Raw genomic sequence first — 19,203 nt, forward strand, 5'->3', positions numbered from 1 at the left:
GTGCCACAGTTTAATAGAGGCCAAGACACACCATTGTTTAGTCTGTATGTGTATATATTATAGTTGCCGTCTATGGGCGCTGGCTGAACTAACATTCCATAGAAGCACCAGATCGGAGACATGTACAATGTCTTTCAGACAATGGTCTGTTCCGGAAAGAGGTGGGTTTACTGGCAGACGGTCACAAGTCGGGCTTGAATCGGCCTCCGGCCGGACGACGTCAAACGCCCCCCCTCGGAGAAGCCCGACCTTGCACCGCTATTGGTCCTGCCACGTGTTGGCACCCCTAGCCCCGACTGCGGCTGGTAGGGCCCGCTCTGTTCCCCTAGCTGCAGCGTTGTGACGCTCGGCGGTGGGGTGGCGCGGTGCACGCCGCCCGGTCGACTGCGGAGGCAGCTGGGCCGGCGGCGGCGGCACAGCGCATGGAAAGGTGGCGCGGCGCACGCCGCCTGGTCGACTGCGGAGGCAGCTGGGCCGGGGGCGGCGGCACGGCGCATGGAAGGGTGGCGTGGCGCACGCCGCCCGGTCGACTGCGGAGGCAGCTGGGCCGAGGGCGGCGGCGCGGCGCATGGTGAAGTGTTTCAGACCTTTCGGGGACAGGGTTATTAACCCGCTTACTCTAAGCGTCCCCCAGGACATAGGCCGCGAGGTACCCTGGGACTCGGCGGGTCTGTCGTGGTCGCTCGCCGGCGGGGTTACCCGGGTCGTGATTTACGGTATGGGTTCCATGTGTGACGGTCTCCCTCTTTTCTATTGGTTGGGTTGCCGAATGGTATGGTCGCCTCTCTCGTTCCGGGATGACGGGTGGGCTGTTGCGAGGCGTCTCGTGGTTCTCCGCATCCTCCTCCTCTGGCTCCGTTACCAGTGGGATCGTTCCCGGATCGCTGTCCATCTCGGGGTCGCCAGGACTGTAGGGCAACTCGGTGATGGTTACGGTCCCTGGGTCGTCGCCGCAGGAATGGCATCCGAGTGGGGCGCCCTCCAGGCTCGGGTCCTCGTCCACCAACTCCACCGTCGGCTGTGGCTCGTTCTTTTCCGTGCCCTAAGCACCTCCCCGGACTCGTTCTCGGGGGGTGACAGTTGCTCTGAGTGTGGCTGTGGTGTCTCGCAGCATGCGGTGGTGCGGTGGTGGCCAGGGTGCTGGCCGATTGGGGCGGCGGCGACCTAGGTCAGGTAGCTCTCGGCAGGCGGGCAGCAAGCGCGGGCGGCGCTCGGCACGGCCCGTCTCAACCTTGCCGACATGCGGGCGTTTCGCGGCCCGTCGTGCCAGACGGATGGTAGGTGTCATCGTTTGAGTGACGGTCACGTGCGGTGGTGGGGCGGTCGGGCGTCCATGTGCCGTGGAGTCGACCTGCATTGCTTCAGGTGACCCGGTAGCCGCGGTGACGTCACGGTGTGGTGGCGCGGTGGCTTTGGGGGCCAGAGTGTGCGTCGCCTCGGCGGCTGCTGTGGCAGGCCGTCCGAGGGGCGGCGTCGTGGCGCCTCTGGAGCACAGAGTGCGCGTCGCTTCGGCAGCTGCTGTGGCAGGCTGTCCGAGGGGCGGCGTCGTGGCGCCTGTGGTGGCTTGAGTGTGCGTCGCCTTGGTTTGGTGTGCTCCATCCCCTGTGCCTCGAAGCCAGGCGGGCACCGCGGGGTGAATCCCGGTGGCGGGGCCTCGCACAGGCGTTTCGTCGTCGTGGCCCTGGGCGTTTCGATGTCCAGCGTCCCTTTTGAGACCGCGTACTCGTGTGGCAGTGACGACGGCTGTATGATGTTGAAGCTAGGCGGTGGCGACGGTGTGTGGCGTGACGTGTCGTTGTCGAGTCTGGTGGCGTACCGGATGAGGCGTGTGTCGGAGACGACGGGGTTTGCGTCGGAATGGTCCTTCGCTGCACCGTGACAGTGGTCAGGTGCGGTGGCGAGGCCATCCCGGCATCGTGAGGTGTCTCCGACACGAGGCGGGTTCGGGACGTCGTGGCAGACTGCTATGGGACGGTCGGCGTCGTGCGTCGTTCGGTCGGCTTCGGCGGGTCAAGCGTCATCACAGTCGAGTTGAGTAGCGTCAGGTCTGCTAGGGTTTTTGAGGCTGGTAGCTTTGGGCCCGGAGGCGGAGGTAGCGGGATTGGCGGCGAGAGGGTGACGAGCGTCGGCGTCGGGACGGAAGGCGTCCTTGGAGAGTCGTAGTGCGTCGGCGTGAGTGGCGTCAGGTCGATGAAGTGTGGTCCCGCTGGTGACTGTGTTTCCGGACTTGTGTCGGGAGGCGTCAGGTCTACGAGGGATGCCGAGGTTGGTGGCTCCGGGACAGGAGGCAGTGGGAGCGGGATTGCTGGCGGCAGGATGACGGTCGTCGGCGTCGGGACGGTTGTACGTGACTGGACGAATGTCGTCGGGGCGTGCGTTTGTGATACTGGCGCCCGTGGTACGTCATGCGTCGGCGTGAGTGGTGTCTTTATGTCGTGAATCGTTGCGGCGTATCGTAGGGGAGGAATCGTTAATGTGGCTGCCGAATACTGCACCTGGGTGGCTCGTTTTGCGGTACATCGCGCGCACGTGAATGTGAAGGGCTCGCGCCGCAAAGTCCCTTCACGCTTGTCGGTACAGTTACGATGCCACAGGCCGGCACACTCGTCGCAGTGGTAGCCCATGCTACTTCCTCCGGGACACGACCGGTTTCCACAAATCGTCACTCCATATAGTCGGTACTCTTGGCAATAGCCGCACTCGTACCTCGTGGCGGTCCTGCCGTACAAGTCCCAACTCGGGCAGGGGTGGTAACACCCGATGCATTTGTCGGCATACATTTCTTGTTTTCGTGGTTCAGCTGTGTCGATTCGTGTTTTCCACTCGTGGATCTGTGCGCGCGGGGCCAGTCTGCGCGCAGGGTCGCGCTCGCCGGCTGGGCAGGTGCCCGGACAGCCGCACAAAATGGAGGCCGAGAATGGCCGCGTCGCGGGCTGGGTTGCGGATGGACGTACGAGGCGATGGCCGAAAGCGCCCGGACAGCCGCACAAAGAGGAACGGCCGATAACTCGGTTCGGCTGCGGGGTGGAGGGGGTAGGCGGTGACGTCAGGTGTTTTCGTCGCGCGACACGTCGGGATCTCCAGAGGGGGCGGGGGGTGGAGGGTGACTCCTTTGTTCGCCCAGCCCTCGCGCGCCCGTCTGTCTGGCTCCTAATGGCTTCCACTTCACAAAATGGCTGCCTCGTGCTTGCTTCTTCCCTGACAGTGCAAATTTGATTTTGATTTTCTATTTTGATTTCTATTTGTTAAAATGTTCCGTTTTCTGCCCCACGCTGAGGGCGCCAAATGCCGTCACCCGCGGTCTTGGCTTCGAGACCTGGGTGGGGCCTAGTGGGAAGTGGTGGTGTGTGGGTATGTTCCGGTGGGCGCCAGGCTAGCACAGTCGCTAACCAATGGTTTTGGGCGTGGATACTTTCTGCCCCGGCGTGGCCCACTAGGCCTTCGGCTGTGATTGAACTTAAGAGGGGGGTTTTCGTAGAGCTAGTTATCCAGTACTGACGTGTCCCAGCCAGAGACCGTAGGTGATGGAGGGTTTTAAGGTGGGGTTGAAAACCCCCGAGGTGTAGCGGGTTCAGGCACTACCGAAGAGTTCCTTCTTGTCCGGCTGGTGATTGCCCTGCCTGGAATGTCGTCTGCCTGCCCTCTTGCTGGGCATGCACAGAGATAGTGGAGAGGGGGGGGGGGGGAAACAGGAGCCTAGAGCGAAATCCCCAAAGGGCTGCTCCAAGGGGGGGAGGGAGTCTAGAGCATAATCCCGAAGGCCGCTCCAGGGGAGGAAGGATGCTAGAGCATTATCCCGAAGGCCGCTCCAGTAAAGGATTCCAGAGCGTAATCCGAAGGACGCTTCGGAGGAAGAGGAGAGTGAGAGGGAGAGAGAGAAGGGAGAGGAGAGCAGTAAAAAAACACCAATCCAATATTACTGCTGTATTTCCCCAGATTTCTCTGGGGTAAGGATCTCACCAGGTCTACATTGCTGGAGTAATATATCCCCCAGCCTGGTACAATGGTCAGTGGCATACAGTGGCAAAATACAGTTACCCATAAGATTTCGGCACACTTCCCTAATTTAACAAATAATATACAACATTACTATATTACACATGAATGCTAATTGGTGCCACAGTTTAATAGAGGCCAAGAAACACCATTGTTTAGTCTGTATGTGTATATATTATAGTTGCCATCTATGGGCGCTGGCTGAACTAACATTCCATAGAAGCACCAGGTCGGAGACATGTACAATGTCTTTCAGACAATGGTCTGTTCCGGAAAGAGGTGGGTTTACTGGCAGACGGTCGCAAGTCGGGCTTGAATCGGCCTCCGGCCGGATGACGTCAAGCCGCTCTAATGAGATTTAATTATTTCTTGGTTAACAAAAGCTGTTAATTACCAAATATTTTTAATTGTTTATATTTGATTTATTATTATTTATGCGACGTCATACTGTACGCCTACGAAATACGACTCGATTCGTTGCTGTTACATAACAGCATGTTATGCGGTATCAGAAGTAACGAGTAACGATACGAAAGTAACGAGTACTAATTGTTATAGTAACGAATACATACGGGTACACTTTTTTTCGTTACTTTTACACCTCTAGAACATTTAGTAAGCGAAAACGTAATACACGCTAATACAGCACCTATAGCGGCGTGAACAGTGAAATTCAAATTTTTGTAAGTTAAAATGGATGATTTAGGGCGGTATTCCAAGACGTTTCAGTACGGTAGAGAATGTGCACTGCCTTGTTGGGCAACTGCCGTACCCTAACTCTCGGGTCATATTCCAAAACTTGTCTTAACTGAACCCCTGTAAGGTATCAGATCGGCAGACGTTTTAATAAACGAGGACTTGTGCGAGGCTATAAACAGTTGTACTTCGTGGAATCCATCGTAATTATAGCTTATTTTTTAAAACTATGGATTTATAATGTGAAATAAAATATTTAAATTTGGTTGTACAAAAATAAACGATGAATTTTTGGCCGTATTAATGTACCATCGCCCGGGTTCTCGTGTTCGAGACTCGGCGGGGTTCCTAGCGGTAAGGCTGTTTTCTTGCGGAGAAACGTGTCCGGGAGGGCGCCAGGCTAACTCGGTGGTTAGCCACGAGGTGGGTCGTGAGGTACGAAGGCCCCTGTGTGGCCCACTAGGAACGGCGGCGGTGGTCGTGATGTTAGTGGTCCCTAATGCCTGCTGCACCACTGGCCCTACACAGCATAGGACGCTGATCCCTAACTGGATTGGGGAGGTTCACAAATAACGTACACGGTTTTGCACTGTCGTTTACACGTCATGCACGGAGTGTGTGGAGTGAACGTTTAATTAACATTGGCAATTACACTTGCAGTTACAGTCACACGATTTCCCTACATAAAGTACACTATCATTCTACACTGGGTGCTCTGACGTGCCGTCACCAAAATTACATCCTCATGCCAGTCGAAATTGAGGGAGAGAGTTTGATTGGAGTCAGCCAATCCCGTAATTTCTAAACGGCGACGCGTGGGCCCACCTGTGTGGACCACGGCTCGCTATTAAATTAATTAAAGTCTTCGATTAGATGTGGCCAGTGCCTGTGCACTCGGCAGTTAACTGAAAGTCTATTATGGCGGGAGTCGGCCCGTGCCGTTGCCGTCGTCCGGGGTCTCGGGCTCGAGTCCCGGTGTGGCTCCTAGTGGGAAAAGGCGGTTCTTGATCTGTGTTGTCCGGGTGGGCGCCAGACTAGCTCGATTCTAGTCGTGAATTTGGGGTCGTGGATGTATGTGCCCCTGCGTGGCCCACTAGGGCCGGCGGCGGTGTTGCGTGAGATGATTTTAAATAAGAGACGTGGAGTTGAGGTGGCGGTGTCGTACCTTTTATTCAGAGGAGCGGGTCGTACACAATACAACACGCTACAGAGGTCCCCGGGGGGTTTTACTTGTTATTCCGTGGCGCCGTATTGTTTGTGTTCCGCGTTACGTGGCCTCGGATGCTGTTATGTCTCAGACGTCTCACTGGGTACGCAGGTAACGTAATTTCGTAACACAAAGGCGGGACACAAAATACACTGAATTAAGGGGGCGCGTACAGGTTACGTGGCACTCGTTACTCGGGTAACGTAAGTTAGCAATACAAAATACGGGATACAAAAATACACTGAATTAAGGGGGTGCGCACAAGTTACTTGGCACTCGTTACTCGGGTAACGTAAGTTAGCAATACAAAACACGGGATACAAAAATACACTGGATTAAGGGGGCGCGCACAAGTTACGTGGCACTCGTTACTCGGGTAACGTAAGTTAGCAGTACAAAATACGGGATACAAAAATACACTGGATTAAGGGGCGGGCGATTGGAGACGGCCAATCCCGTATGCAAATGTCTCGGCGCGGGTATTGTGCCCACTGTGGTGAAACACGCACCGCAATTAAGTTTGTCCAAGTTCCCTTGCGGGTTTGTGGTCAGCGCCGTGCGCGTGACCTTAAACAAAGTTCTGTACGTTGCGGGAGACGGCCCGTGCCGTATGCTGAAGAGCAGCCCCGCTGACCAAGTGTGGTGCGGGGTGTCCTTAAGTTGATGCGGCCGGATTAGGTCCGGGACCGAAAAAAGGGACCGGGTACTCACGGAGAGGTTAAGTAATAAAAGGGGTTTGGTTAATTAGTGACTATATTTACCGGACGTTACTTTCAATGTAGACAAAGGATGTTGCCTCTCCGTGGGACGTAGGTCCGCCCCGGTCCATGAGCTGCGCTGAACTGCCGAACTGGCATGGCGTCCGAGGGAGGCTCGGCCTCTCTCGCGCCAGGCGTGACCTCATTACGCTAGACTCCAAACGGGTGTGTCTGGAAGAGATTTTATTGTCGCTAAAATCCTCATTTAATGTTTCAGGAGGAATGGGTACGGTTCTTCTCTTGTCTACTCAGGTTTCCGCGGCTTTGTCTTTAATTGCTGTTCGGGTCGCCTGACTCGGGTGGGCCATGGCCAGGGGTGTGTTCCGTTAGCGGGAGCGTATACTGGCGGGTGCAGGTCGGGCTCTGGGGTGGTCGTCGGCCAGACGACGTCACCGTATATTGCACTGCCCCGCGTAATGCATTGTGTGGGGCGTGTTATGTTTACGCGGCTGGGATAGGCCCTACACCGGAAAAGGACCAGGCGCACACGGGGAGTAATTAAAAAAGGTTTCGAAGTTTGACTATAGTTACCAGAAGGAAGTTTAGTGAAGACAAATGATGATGGCTCCCCGTGGGACGTACGTCCGTCCCGGTCCGTGAATCACTCGTTACTGGCGTCTGGCCCTGGCGCTAGGGGAGGGGTGAGCATCCTGTCGCAACAGAGTTTCTAAAGTTCCGTTATTCGTAAAAAATTATATTAATAACAAAATATAAGTGGCTCTAAATTCACACAATAAAACTTAATAGTTAACTATATATATATATATACACATACCCATACACACACACACACTGGAGACTGTTCGTCGCTTGATGACTGCTCCAGTGGTGAATGATAAATGATAATTTGGAGCAGTTTTAATTAAGTCACATACTATGTTATTGAAATCAGGCTGAAGGCCGCAAGGGGAGCACTCACAACTGTTTTACTAAAAAAAAATTGGTTGTCTGTAAAGTCGGTTTACGGACGATAGTTTAACGTGACAACGTAATAACAAAACATTAATGAAATTATTGATCCAGAAGAAAAGGAAATATCATATTCGGCCTGAGACTGAGCCGTAATAGGTTTTTGCAACCAAACCATTTAGGCATTAAAAATATTATATTCTTTGAGGAAGAATTTTTTTATAAATTTTTCTATCTTTTGAATGATAAAATCTACCTCTGCATACTTTTATGAAAAACTTGTATCATTTTTATTGTATTATCACTATTTTGTATGGATACAAATGAAGAGTGAAATGAAATCTACAATTTAATTATAAAATTTACTTTTATTTGCATTAATTAATTCAAATATATTTATTACTTTTGAAATGTTGTGTGCGCCGTATTTATTTTTACAAGTACAAAAAAAATTCGCAGCTGCTGGGATTCGAACCGACAATCTTTGGATTGTAAGTCAGCCATTCTAACCTCACGGTCACGACCCCATATTGAGAAAATTGTTTCAGATGGTATAAATTATCAATATTCCATGCACGATATTTGTTTGAATTTCTTTTAACTAGCACATTCTCTGTTGGACACGAAATATTTACATGCTCGTGGGCTCATAACTATAGTATGGTATGTAATTTAGTTGATCAAATAATAACTTATGACAAATAATTACCAATGTCAAACTAAAGCGTGAAAAGTATCACACCAGCAATAAATATTTAGTTACACAGCTAAAACAATACTCATTCAAAACTGTTTAAATATACTGATTTACACTAGTAATTAAAATAATGCGTACTTGTAAGAACGCCATTTCCTTGCGAATATACTCCCGTGGCGCGGTGCACAACAATAACCTTGGTTTGCCACCACGTGCCGGCCGAGTTCTCTGTACCGTCCGCAACATACCAGAGAGATGCCACGCATGCGTAAGTGGGACATCCGTAGTGGGAGATCTGTAGTGGAACATCTGTAGTGGGACAATTTTTCGTGCGTGCAGCCCGCATTCATCGATTTATTAGACATTGTCACGTCAAAAACCACACGTGAGTGACCCGGGCACTCCTACGTCGCACTTCCCTTACATGGGGTTGTTAATTAAATTGCTGTATTCTTTAATGTGTTTTGAATTTACAATGTACGGGACTCGGGTTGTCTTACCGATTAAGTTGTGGGCGTTGATTATACCTATGTTCTGCGGCGCTCGCCTGACTCGGGTGGGCCATGGCTATGGGCCCATTCCGTTAGTGGGGTCGGATACTGGCAGTTGCAGGTTGGGCTTTAGGGTGGCCTTCGGTCGGACGACGTCAAATGTTTGCTGTTTTTTAAGATATTAGGGGGGGAAATTGTAATCGTAAAAGTTCTGTTAAAGTTCATTAAAAGGGAAAAAAAATATATATACAGTTATGGATCAAATCGGCAACAGATAGGACACAAAAATCAGTGCCCTAAAAATAAGGGACTGGCCGTGTCCTATCGTGCACTTGGAATATAGTTAGGGTACAGGTATTGCATATTCAACACCTAAACCCTTATTTTTGTGTCTTGGAATATGGCTCTTAAAGCTTATTCCCATAAGAAACAACACTGTTACTGCTGTGTTTTGCCTACCAAACTGTCAAAACACCTCTATGTTTCTGTCCCTTGAATTATATTACACCAGTAAATGTCACTGAAAGCAGGGTGATGAGTAGTCTTTTGACGACAGTCGTCGTGCCCTCCTAGATACAGAGGCCGTACCTGTCCGCCGACGTGGGCCTAAGGGAGGTATGTTTCCCCTAGTGCACCGGCTGTGAAGTGCTATGAGCAGGGACGCACCCGCGTGCACCCTGGTACGTCAGCGGACGTCAGGGGTGTTGTGAATAGTTATGTTTTGTAAACACATTTTAAATAACCACGAGCCTCCACAATTATATATAACTCTCACGTCTGGAATAGTGTATGTAAATGTTGTGTAAATACTTCGTTTGTCTTTAATCTGCAACTTATTAAATGATTCATTTGTGTTTGCATTTCATTAACTAATTACTTTTTATATCGTTGTAATAATTCTTTAATTCATTCGAGTGCTATGTTAGTCATGTTATCGCAGTCTGGCGCACCGCGAGGCAGGCCTCTCCCACGCCGGCCGATTTCCCCTCCCCTCCTCCGCGGCCCAAGGGCCATGGCTCGCTAGCGGGCGGAGGAGGGCAGTGGCGAACCAGACGCGGAGACGAGCAGACGTGCGCTCGCTCCGCTCCACTTGGGAGACGGTTTCTTAGCTCTGAGTTAACAGTCAGTGAAAACGTCACGGGACTGCCTCTGCAGCCGAGCTGCTCTATATCAGTATTCGTTGTACAGCTGGACTTTTCTCAGTTTTTACGTATCGTTTCGGGATTTTGATTTCATACCTCATAGGCCGTGTATGTGCCTCTTCGAACCACCGGACTCTCTCGGTCATCACGTGTATTTACTGGACCTTTGCCGCTTACGTGACATGTCGCGCACGTGCTGCGTAGCACTGCTGAACTTTCGTAACCGGTACGATTCGCTATGGAGTTACCTTCTCTGTCATTTCGGGTCGCATCTTGTGGCCAAGACTTATTTCCGGGAGTCCGGGTAGCGGCAGGGAGGACGCTCGTTCCGCGACGTGCTGGCCAGGCTGCAGCAGGATTCTTTACAGAATAAGAGGGGCTCGTGAAAACGTACACCATCGTGTTATCCTTGCTGCCATCTACCGTTCCTCTTACCTACGTAACGTTCCCTCCAGGTCCCGTATTTTCCGGTCCCGGCCACGTAGGCCTGAACTCACTTTCTCACCGACGAGAGCTGCATGGGCAAATCAGGACAGTTCACCTCAGGAAATTAGGGACCATAGGTCGAGGGACGTCATATGGCGCCCAACAAGTGTGGCTGTAAACACACACGAACGCACATAAGCGCACGCGAACGCACGTAAGCGCACGCAGACAGGACAGAGGCAGGTGCGGCCGCACGGCGTGAGAGCGACGTGAACCCGAGATGTCGCGCCAGCGTGCCGGCGAGAGATTACGCGGCGCGGGAAGGCGCGAACCTGAGACGTCGGCGAGAGACAGCACGACATGGGAGCGACGGGAACCCAAGACGTCGGCGAGAGATTACGCGGCGCAGTAACGTCGCGAACTGGAGACATTCGGCGCAAGATAACACGACGTGGGAGCGCCACGAACCTGAGACCGCGACGCAGCAAGGATCATCGAGTGCAAGATAACGCTGCGGGAAGACGCATACTGTATTACCGATCAGCCAGACACTCCTGATAAGCATTGACGATTTCCAGGAAGCGTACGAGACCTGGGCGGAAGCGGACTTTCCAGAGCCCAGCGAGAGCTGGGAGCACTTCGCAAATTATGAGTGTGGATTTTGCTTCGAATACCGGGCTTATGGTATGACAATGTGCGGTGCAGATTCATGACCCGGCGAGACATCTGATGGGCAGATCTGCGAGACGTGCGGGAATCTATGGCAAAAGGAGTGTTCACATCTGGTCGCACGAGAAGAGGAATGGATGTCCGGCTTTACGTGTGACCAGTGCCGAGTGAAGCTGTGTGTGGGTGTTGCCGCAAGTGTCACGACCACGAGGATCGAGTGGTCACACTGGGCGGATGCCGACACGCTGTGTTAGCCGACGATACTCCCGATGTCACTGCAACCGACGCCGCCTCCGACACCACCTCCAACACCGCCCCCGCCATATGGGATGGAAACGCCGAGCGGAAGGACATCGCTGCAGACGGAGGAAGCCGCACCTGTCCAGCCCCTGTGGTACGACTGGTACGTGGCATCTGGGAGGATACGGCAGGCCAACTCAGACATGCCGCTACTGACGACGCCGCCCCCAACTGCCGTAGGGGCTCACGAGGGGCCTACGGGGTGCGAACCGACCGTGCTGCCATAACCGCTCTGCACGCACGTCAATGAGGGAGTGCCACAACCGCTCTGCATGCACATCAATGAAAGCATGCCACAACCGCTCTGCACGCACGTCAACGAGCACGTGCCACAACATCTCTGCACGCACATCAACAAGAACGTGCCACAACCGCTCTGCAAGCACGTCAACGAGGGTGTGCCACAACTGCCCGTCACGCACATCAATGAGGGCGTGCCACAACCGCTCTGCACGCATGTCAACGAGAGCATGCTACAACCGATCTGCACGCACGTCAATGAGGGCGTGCCACAACTGCCCATCACGCACGTCAGCGAGGGCATGCCACAACCGCTCGTCACGCACGTCGACGAGGGCATGATACAACTACCCGTCACGCACATCGACGAGGGTGTGCCACAACCGCCCGTCACGCATTTCGACGAGGACGTGCCACAACCGCTCGTCACGCACGTCGAGGGCGTGCCACAACTGCTCGTCACGTACGTCAACAACGATGTGACAACACCACTCACCACACACGTCAAGGGCGTGCCACAACCGCACGATACCAAGGGCATGCCACCACTGCTGCCCCGCGAGCCACCTTGGAAGCGACGCCGCCTGCTGCCGAGCGCGCCGCTGAAGGTGCCACGACCCTTCCGCCCACCACGCGTGCCACCTTGGAAGCGATGCAGCCTGCTGACGCGCGCGCCGCTGAAGGTGCCATGCCCCTTTCGCTCGTCACGTGGGCCACCTTGGAAGTGACGCCGCCTGCTGCCGAGCGCGCCGCTGAAGGTGCCACGCCCCTTCCGCTCGTCACGCGGGCCACCTTGGAAGTGACACCGCCTGCTGACGTGTGCGCTGCTGAAGGTGCTACGCCCCTTCTGCCCGTCACGTGGGCCACCTTGGAAGCGATGCCGCCGCCTGCCATGAGAGCCACTGAAGGTGCCACGCCCCTTCCGCTCATCACGCGGGCCACCTTGGATGCCGCGATGCTGCCGCCGACGCCCATCTCGGCCGGCCCCATGGTGACAGGTACGGTCTGCACTGACACCACGAGGACGCCGGACTCACCAGGTTAGTGCTCCAGTGCAACGGCCCAGTGTATCACGTCCATGCGAGTAAATGAGAGGCATTGACGGACATAACGGCCTCGTCAGAGGGGGGACATTTGACGTCGACCCAAGTGTCTCCTCGGCTCCTTCAGGCCGTTATGCCTCGTTAACGTCTTCTCTTGCATTACTAGTGCAACTTAAGTGCAATGCTACGAGCAGGGACGCACCAGTGTGCGCCCTGGTACGTCAGGGGACGTCAGGATGTTGAATATAGTTATGTTTTGTATGCACATTTTTACTTTTTAGTTAATTCATTTGTGTTTGCATTTCATTAATTAATTACTTTTCATGTCGTTGTACTAATGCTTTAACTCATTCAAGTGCTGTGTCATTATCATGTAGATTGGCAAGCCTGGCCCGCTGCGCAAGTCACGTCTTCCCCACCGGCCCGTTTCCCCTTCCTCCCCTCCGCAGCCCGCGCGGGCGAGCGGCGGAGCGCGGAGTATCAGTCAGTTGCCTACTGAGAGTCGCATGGGGCGGACCTGCTTCGCTCCGCTCCGTGAGAAGTAGCACGGTGTCCGGGTCGCAGCATGGATGAAACGTTCGTCTACCGACGTGGTCGTCCAGGCTGTGACAGGATTCCTCGCGATAAGCCTCGTTAACAAGATCGCGTCTTCGTAACTTCGAAACTCACTCCGCTCGAGATGCACGCCTTGCATGTCTGGACCTTCCTACTCTCTTAATCTGTATATATCGTTATAGAGTCGTCTATGCATACGTCACGAGCCGCGTACGTGCTACGAAGCACTGCTGAACTTTTCGTAACAGGTACGATTCGCTACGCGACCGCATTCGCTTTTACGCCGGTTCTCATCTTGTCTCCAAGTGTTTGTTTCCGGGAGTCCGGGTCGCGGCAGAGGAGGATACTCGTTTCGCGACGTGCCGGCCAGGCTGCGACAGGAGTCTTCACGGAATAAAGGAGATCGTGAAAACGGACAGCATTGTATTATCCTTGTTACCATCTACCATTCCTTCCACATACGCAAAGTTCCCTCCTGGTCTCTTACTTTCCGGTCCTGCCACGTTGGCCTGAACTCACTCCCTCACCGACAAGAGCTACACGGGCAAATCAGGACAGTTCACCACAGGGAATTAGGAACCATAGGCGGAGGGACGTACCTATATAGCTCTTGGTCGTTGCCTAGGTTAAATTTATTATAATTCTCACAACTCTAGTAAAAGTCCCGTATATTGTATCCAAGTTAATCCCTTCATCCTAATGGCATGATAGATTGATTCTGTGATAAATTAAAATTGTTGTTTTAATTAATTACATCGGAAGATCATGGACATAAGAACTTGTGATGTAAAATTCTTTTATGGTCTTAAAATTATAAAATGTTACAAATGAAAGAATTTCCATGAGACCTGTCATAATTATTTTTTCTTGTGATACTCGAGTTAAGATATTTTCATGATCTATCAACATACTAAATTAAACAAAAATAAATCAAGTATCGAGTACAACAGGATCATTGAAATGGATCATGTCATAAGGAACACGGGATAAACTACTGAATTAGGTATTGTCGTATAAACTTGGTTACGTGCTATGATGTAATTAAAGCTGGGTTTACGATTGATTTCCTTAAGAATTATAACTTAACATCGAGCACACGATTAAGTCAAAACTACATTTTCCATTTTATGATTGACATAGAAGTCATTAATTCTACCCAATCACAGCACAAAACACATGGTCGGCCATTGTTCGAAACGGAGAAGCAGATTTGAAATAAGTTATTGACAAATGGAATATCTATTTTTCGAAATGGATGATGATTACAAATGACAAATATACGAATTCTAACCCAAAATACTGCCTCGCTCGGTCCAATAATAAGACATAAACTTCCGGTTGAAAGGTTCCAGTTTGTTATGATTATTCGCTTTCCTTAAGTCTTAACGAAAAATATAAAATATAACCATTTCTGTTAAGTCTTAAGTCATCATATGGTTCGAACACGACCCGTCAAAATACACACACGACAATCATAAACCATTCTACTAGTTTAAATAGAGTCATATGGTAAGTACACGACTATGTCTTAAGTCTTAATTCTTTATTTTCAATCGTAAACCCACCTTATCACATATCCTAGGGAGAAGTGACTGCGAGTAAAACAAAATTTACTCTACGGAAGCAAGCAACAAAAAAATCATTTGTTTAGGTGTTTTTATTCTTTGGTTTATGGTTTGAATGTTTTCATTTGGTTAAACTTTTGGTCATTGTTTAGTGTAGATTGTCAATACAAACGTCATAATGTCTCTTGTAGAATTTATCTCAGCTGCATGTGAAAACCTTCGTGAAGCTATAAGTGGTGTGCAAGATGAAAATAAATCTAACGAAGCGATTGAAAATCACATTAAATTGTGCCTCTCAAGGAAGTTCGTAGTTGACGATTTTCCTACTGGTAAATGGCTCTTAATTTTCTCTTCGGGCGGGTTATAATGGAGATAAAATAATTCCGAAAATGCAACTGGAGTGAGAAAATTGCTAGTGGGCAGGGCATTTAAATCGAGCGATATTATAGTCTAAAAGCCATTAAAAGCGAGAAAAATATGTATTGGAAAATGTTATAAATCACTATAGCGAAAACATTACAGCAAATAAAATAACATGGCATTAATATTTATACATTTTCAAACTGGATATCACACTTTTTAATACCAATAAGTATTTTCCACTATCAACTTTCCTGCAATATCATGCCACCAGTGTCAAGTGCACAGGATTTTCAATGTTCTAAATTAAAACAGTAAGCCTCATGTACCACATAATCAATGTGTACACAGTCATTCCATTAAGATTAAATGCACGCAATGTGGGTATCCCATTTAATGAATAACATCAAAACTTCAATAAATGGCGAACACTCACCTGTGTTGAAAGCATGTACATCTTCTTTGATATGAGAAGAAAATTATGTTCATCATGTCGTAGTCGCGGATATCACCCCCCATGCAATGCTGGTCTGCGCTCAGTACTAAGGTCAGGGTTCAGGCCTTGTGGTGGGGGGAAAACACTCCTATCCACACTACAAATAAAAGTTTGCCAGTTCGGGTACAGCTTGTTTAATTAATCCCTCACACAGTCTCTTTACATGGGGCTACCTGAGGCACAACACCCGTCCCTCCGCGGAGTGAGGCTCGGCTGCACGTGTTTCGGTGGGCAGGCGCCTAGTGCAGGCTGCCCCCCTTGGTCTCGTGATACGTTCGTACGATAGACTAGCTATTGCCCTCTCTCGTTGATAGCCGTGATGAAGTTACGTTAAGAAGTGTTTCCGCCCTGTTGCTTTACTCCAGCAACACCGCGGTCAACAATCTGTCCTCACACACTTGCCCCAAGGAGGGTCAAACTTCGCGCGGGTGGCACGATCCCACCGCACGTGAGTGTACAAAATATAGTTCCCCTTTTCATTCCGCAAGTGTGAGATGCTTTAAAAACAAACAATGTTAGAGCAGGATTCAAGTTCTTTAATTTTCTCATGGCTGTTACTGAGTAGCGTGATTCAAACTAACTCCTAAGAACATTAAACTATAAGTCAATAATTACATTTACATTTAATTCACTTGATTGGCAAAACAAAATATTACATGAAAGGTCCTTGAGTGTCTATAGTTCCTGTGCGTGCACTTTTACGGTATTATGCATGAACTCGTTTGCCTGCTGTCTGTCTGGAGCAATCACGGCCTAAGTGGGTAATGTTGCACCTCTCGTAAAAAGCATCCAAAAGAAAGTAGGTCCAGTTCAAAAACTAGTAAGACACGGGCCCGCATTTCGCCTATTCTGGCAACAAGGTGTTTGTGCGTCGACTCCTTACTTTATATGCGTTGACTGGGCCCCAGCTGGTCGTCCACACGGGTCGCGGTCGCCGCCACACCTGCGGCCGCCGGCCCATGTCACTGTCATCGTTGCTGGCTCACAAGTCTCGTCTCACAGGCTCGTGCGCCACAGCTCTGCGCGTCACTCCGCCACGTCATCGTCGTGCATCTTCGACCGTCCTCGGGATTGCTGCTCGGAGCACCCAATACCCACTCAACACTTGGCGTCCATTTAGCAAACGATTTCAGTTTCATTTTAGCATCCTAACGAAATTACTTCAACAAAAATGGCCAAAACCAATAAAAATGAATATTTTCTAATTAAACAGATTAATTAAAAAGAAGCTAACTAAACAATGAAGAAAGTTACCGGCACCGGTAACAGAAGTTGGTGACTGAGGCGCTAAGTCTGTCTCGCTGCTGTGGTGACGCGCCCAATGGTATTTACAAATGTGAATAATTACAATTATGTTTTCGCGATGTGTCACACGTAGTCCTGAACTCCCCACTTCTCACGCTTGATCTCACCAGTCGCTGCTCTCCGACCCGGGCCTCCGCGCACGTCCACCTCGTCCCGTCGCCAGATGCCCACTGCCCCTCTCCGCGCGCGTCGCCCTTCTCTCGCCCATCCTTCCCCCACTCCGCGACACGCGCAGCGCTCGGAGTGATTCCGGGTGTTGGCCTCGGATTTGTCGCCCGGTGGACAATGTTATGTAAATATTTGACATATTTATGAAAAACATATAATTATTACCACAAACAAAATATTACATAAGTAACACTTAAGTTTATTACATATAGGTATGTTCTTGTTGTTCTGTCGTAATGTTTTTATTATACACATAAACACAATAGCACTTAACACACTGCATGGGCAGGGGTTGGCGCAGCATAGCGGTCTTTATGAGCAGGGGAGACACTTGGGTCGACGTCAATCATAGTTATTATTTGATGAAATCTAACATCAGAATGAGATCTGATGATATTTTTTCCTAACCTAATTTAAAACCAAGAGTGTTTGGAAGGGGTCTAGGTAGGAAAGACTCTAAGTGCGTCTCAGGCCGAAGCCTATAGGCTCTAATCATGCATGATTTCAGCCATGCAAGAATGGGAACATGCATCATGTGCTAGGAGGGGTTTGGCCAGCCATGGCTTAACTCTGCAAGATACCCAACATAATGAGGAATTCACAGACCACCTGAGGTACATTCTGTCCCATATTATGCCACTCACAGAAACACCATTCATGCTTTCATCAGAAAAAACAACAGTAAAAACCAACAAATCCTCTACAAACTACATACCATATATGTCTGCTCCCTTCTAATTAATGTTTTTGCATAGTAATCAACATACAAAATTATATGTAATCAGCAAATTAAATTTCTCGATTCTTGTCTTCATTCCACTACATGGGTCAAAATACTTAGAATAAAAACAATACAAGTTTGCATTCATACATATATATCATTTACAATTTTTAATTAGTGCAATACAATCACCACAGTGGTTAGTAGATCTGAAATATGTAACACATTTGAAATTTCTTTTTTTTTTTTATGTAGAAGATACCTAGTAATCTAGACAATTATTCAAATGCCTGTGCTATTTTACAGTATTTTAATACCTATACCTTTTGTCCATTTTTTAAATTTTCTATAGTTTTTATATATTAAAGGGTTTATGTAGAAAGATGAGAGCCATAATTTTCCTCCATCCATTAAACAAATAGTACTTGAAAGATGTCAATTAAAGTAATAGAAAATATGTAGTTAACATAATACAGCAAAATAAAAATTAATAATAATAAAAATAATAAACTTGATTTCACAAGTTTCTTTGCAATTATAGAATTACTAAATGAGATTAAACCAACAGCATAAAGTGAAAACATTGTTTGAATACGTATCTTTGTAATATTTAGGGTAATTTCCTTAATTAGGTGCTATTCTTTAAAAATAAGAATTTTGAAAATGTTTATTTTGAATACTGCTTGTTCCAAAGTCATTCCATGTCGAATCACTTGCAATAAAAAATAATTTAATACTAACATCAGATTTTGCTTAAAATTGGCACAATTTATTCTATTACTATTCTTATAACATCTGTAATTCAGTTCTCATTACAGCTACTTTTTAAACATTATTGAAAAGTATCAAACAAAATATGTAGACCTGTTAGAAAAACACTAAAAGCCTATTAAATTGTTGAGAAGTGTAATTGTAAGCTTTTCAAAACAATTGATAACAAAATATGTTGTAACTTGTATAAAGATAAAATAAAAGTTAAAATCTTTGAGAATGAAGTAATAATAAACTGATGAAAATTATATTTATTAGAATCAAGAAATATACATATCCCTTTCATAAACAAACACTGCTTTAGAAGGTTTAGGGTTTAACTCCAATAAAGCTTCACTTGTCACCACATAGTAAAGACTTATTATAAAAGAAAAGTTGATAATATAACTAAGGCTGTGAAAAGAAAAACTTTCAAAGAACTAGATTATGATGCATCAAGTTCTGATGAGGAGGAAGAAGATACAAGTATGGTTAAAAGGAACAGGATTTTGATGTGATGATTTCTCTTTTGAAAGAAAAGATATTATCTGTTGGTAGGTCTCAAAAAATCCAGATTTTGACAGCTCCAGAATATTTGAGCAAAGAAAAAGTGATGAAGGAATTCAATGCGAGTGAATTCATGGTGCGACAATCTAGAAAGCTGAAATGTGAAAATAGTATTTCAGCAATTTCTGATCAAAATAAGATA

General features: G+C 48.7%; 1 protein-coding gene across 2 annotated transcripts in view; it reads left to right on the forward strand.

Moving 5' to 3' along the window:
• Window positions 1–14,759: 14,759 nt before the first annotated feature.
• The window catches only part of LOC134527443 (NHL repeat-containing protein 2), an 81,778-nt gene continuing 77,334 nt past the window's right edge, over window positions 14,760–19,203 (forward strand). Inside the window, exon 1 of one of the 2 annotated variants that reach the window (XM_063360128.1) lies at window positions 14,760–15,023. In XM_063360128.1, the coding sequence (XP_063216198.1) occupies window positions 14,873–15,023 (151 nt within the window). In that variant the 5' untranslated portion in view covers window positions 14,760–14,872. The remainder of the gene's footprint in view (window positions 15,024–19,203) is intronic. The other variant, XM_063360129.1, reaches the window with a different exon arrangement.

This window comes from Bacillus rossius, chromosome 1, assembly GCF_032445375.1.
Source record: "Bacillus rossius redtenbacheri isolate Brsri chromosome 1, Brsri_v3, whole genome shotgun sequence".
In the NCBI taxonomy this organism is placed as follows: domain Eukaryota; kingdom Metazoa; phylum Arthropoda; class Insecta; order Phasmatodea; family Bacillidae; genus Bacillus; species Bacillus rossius.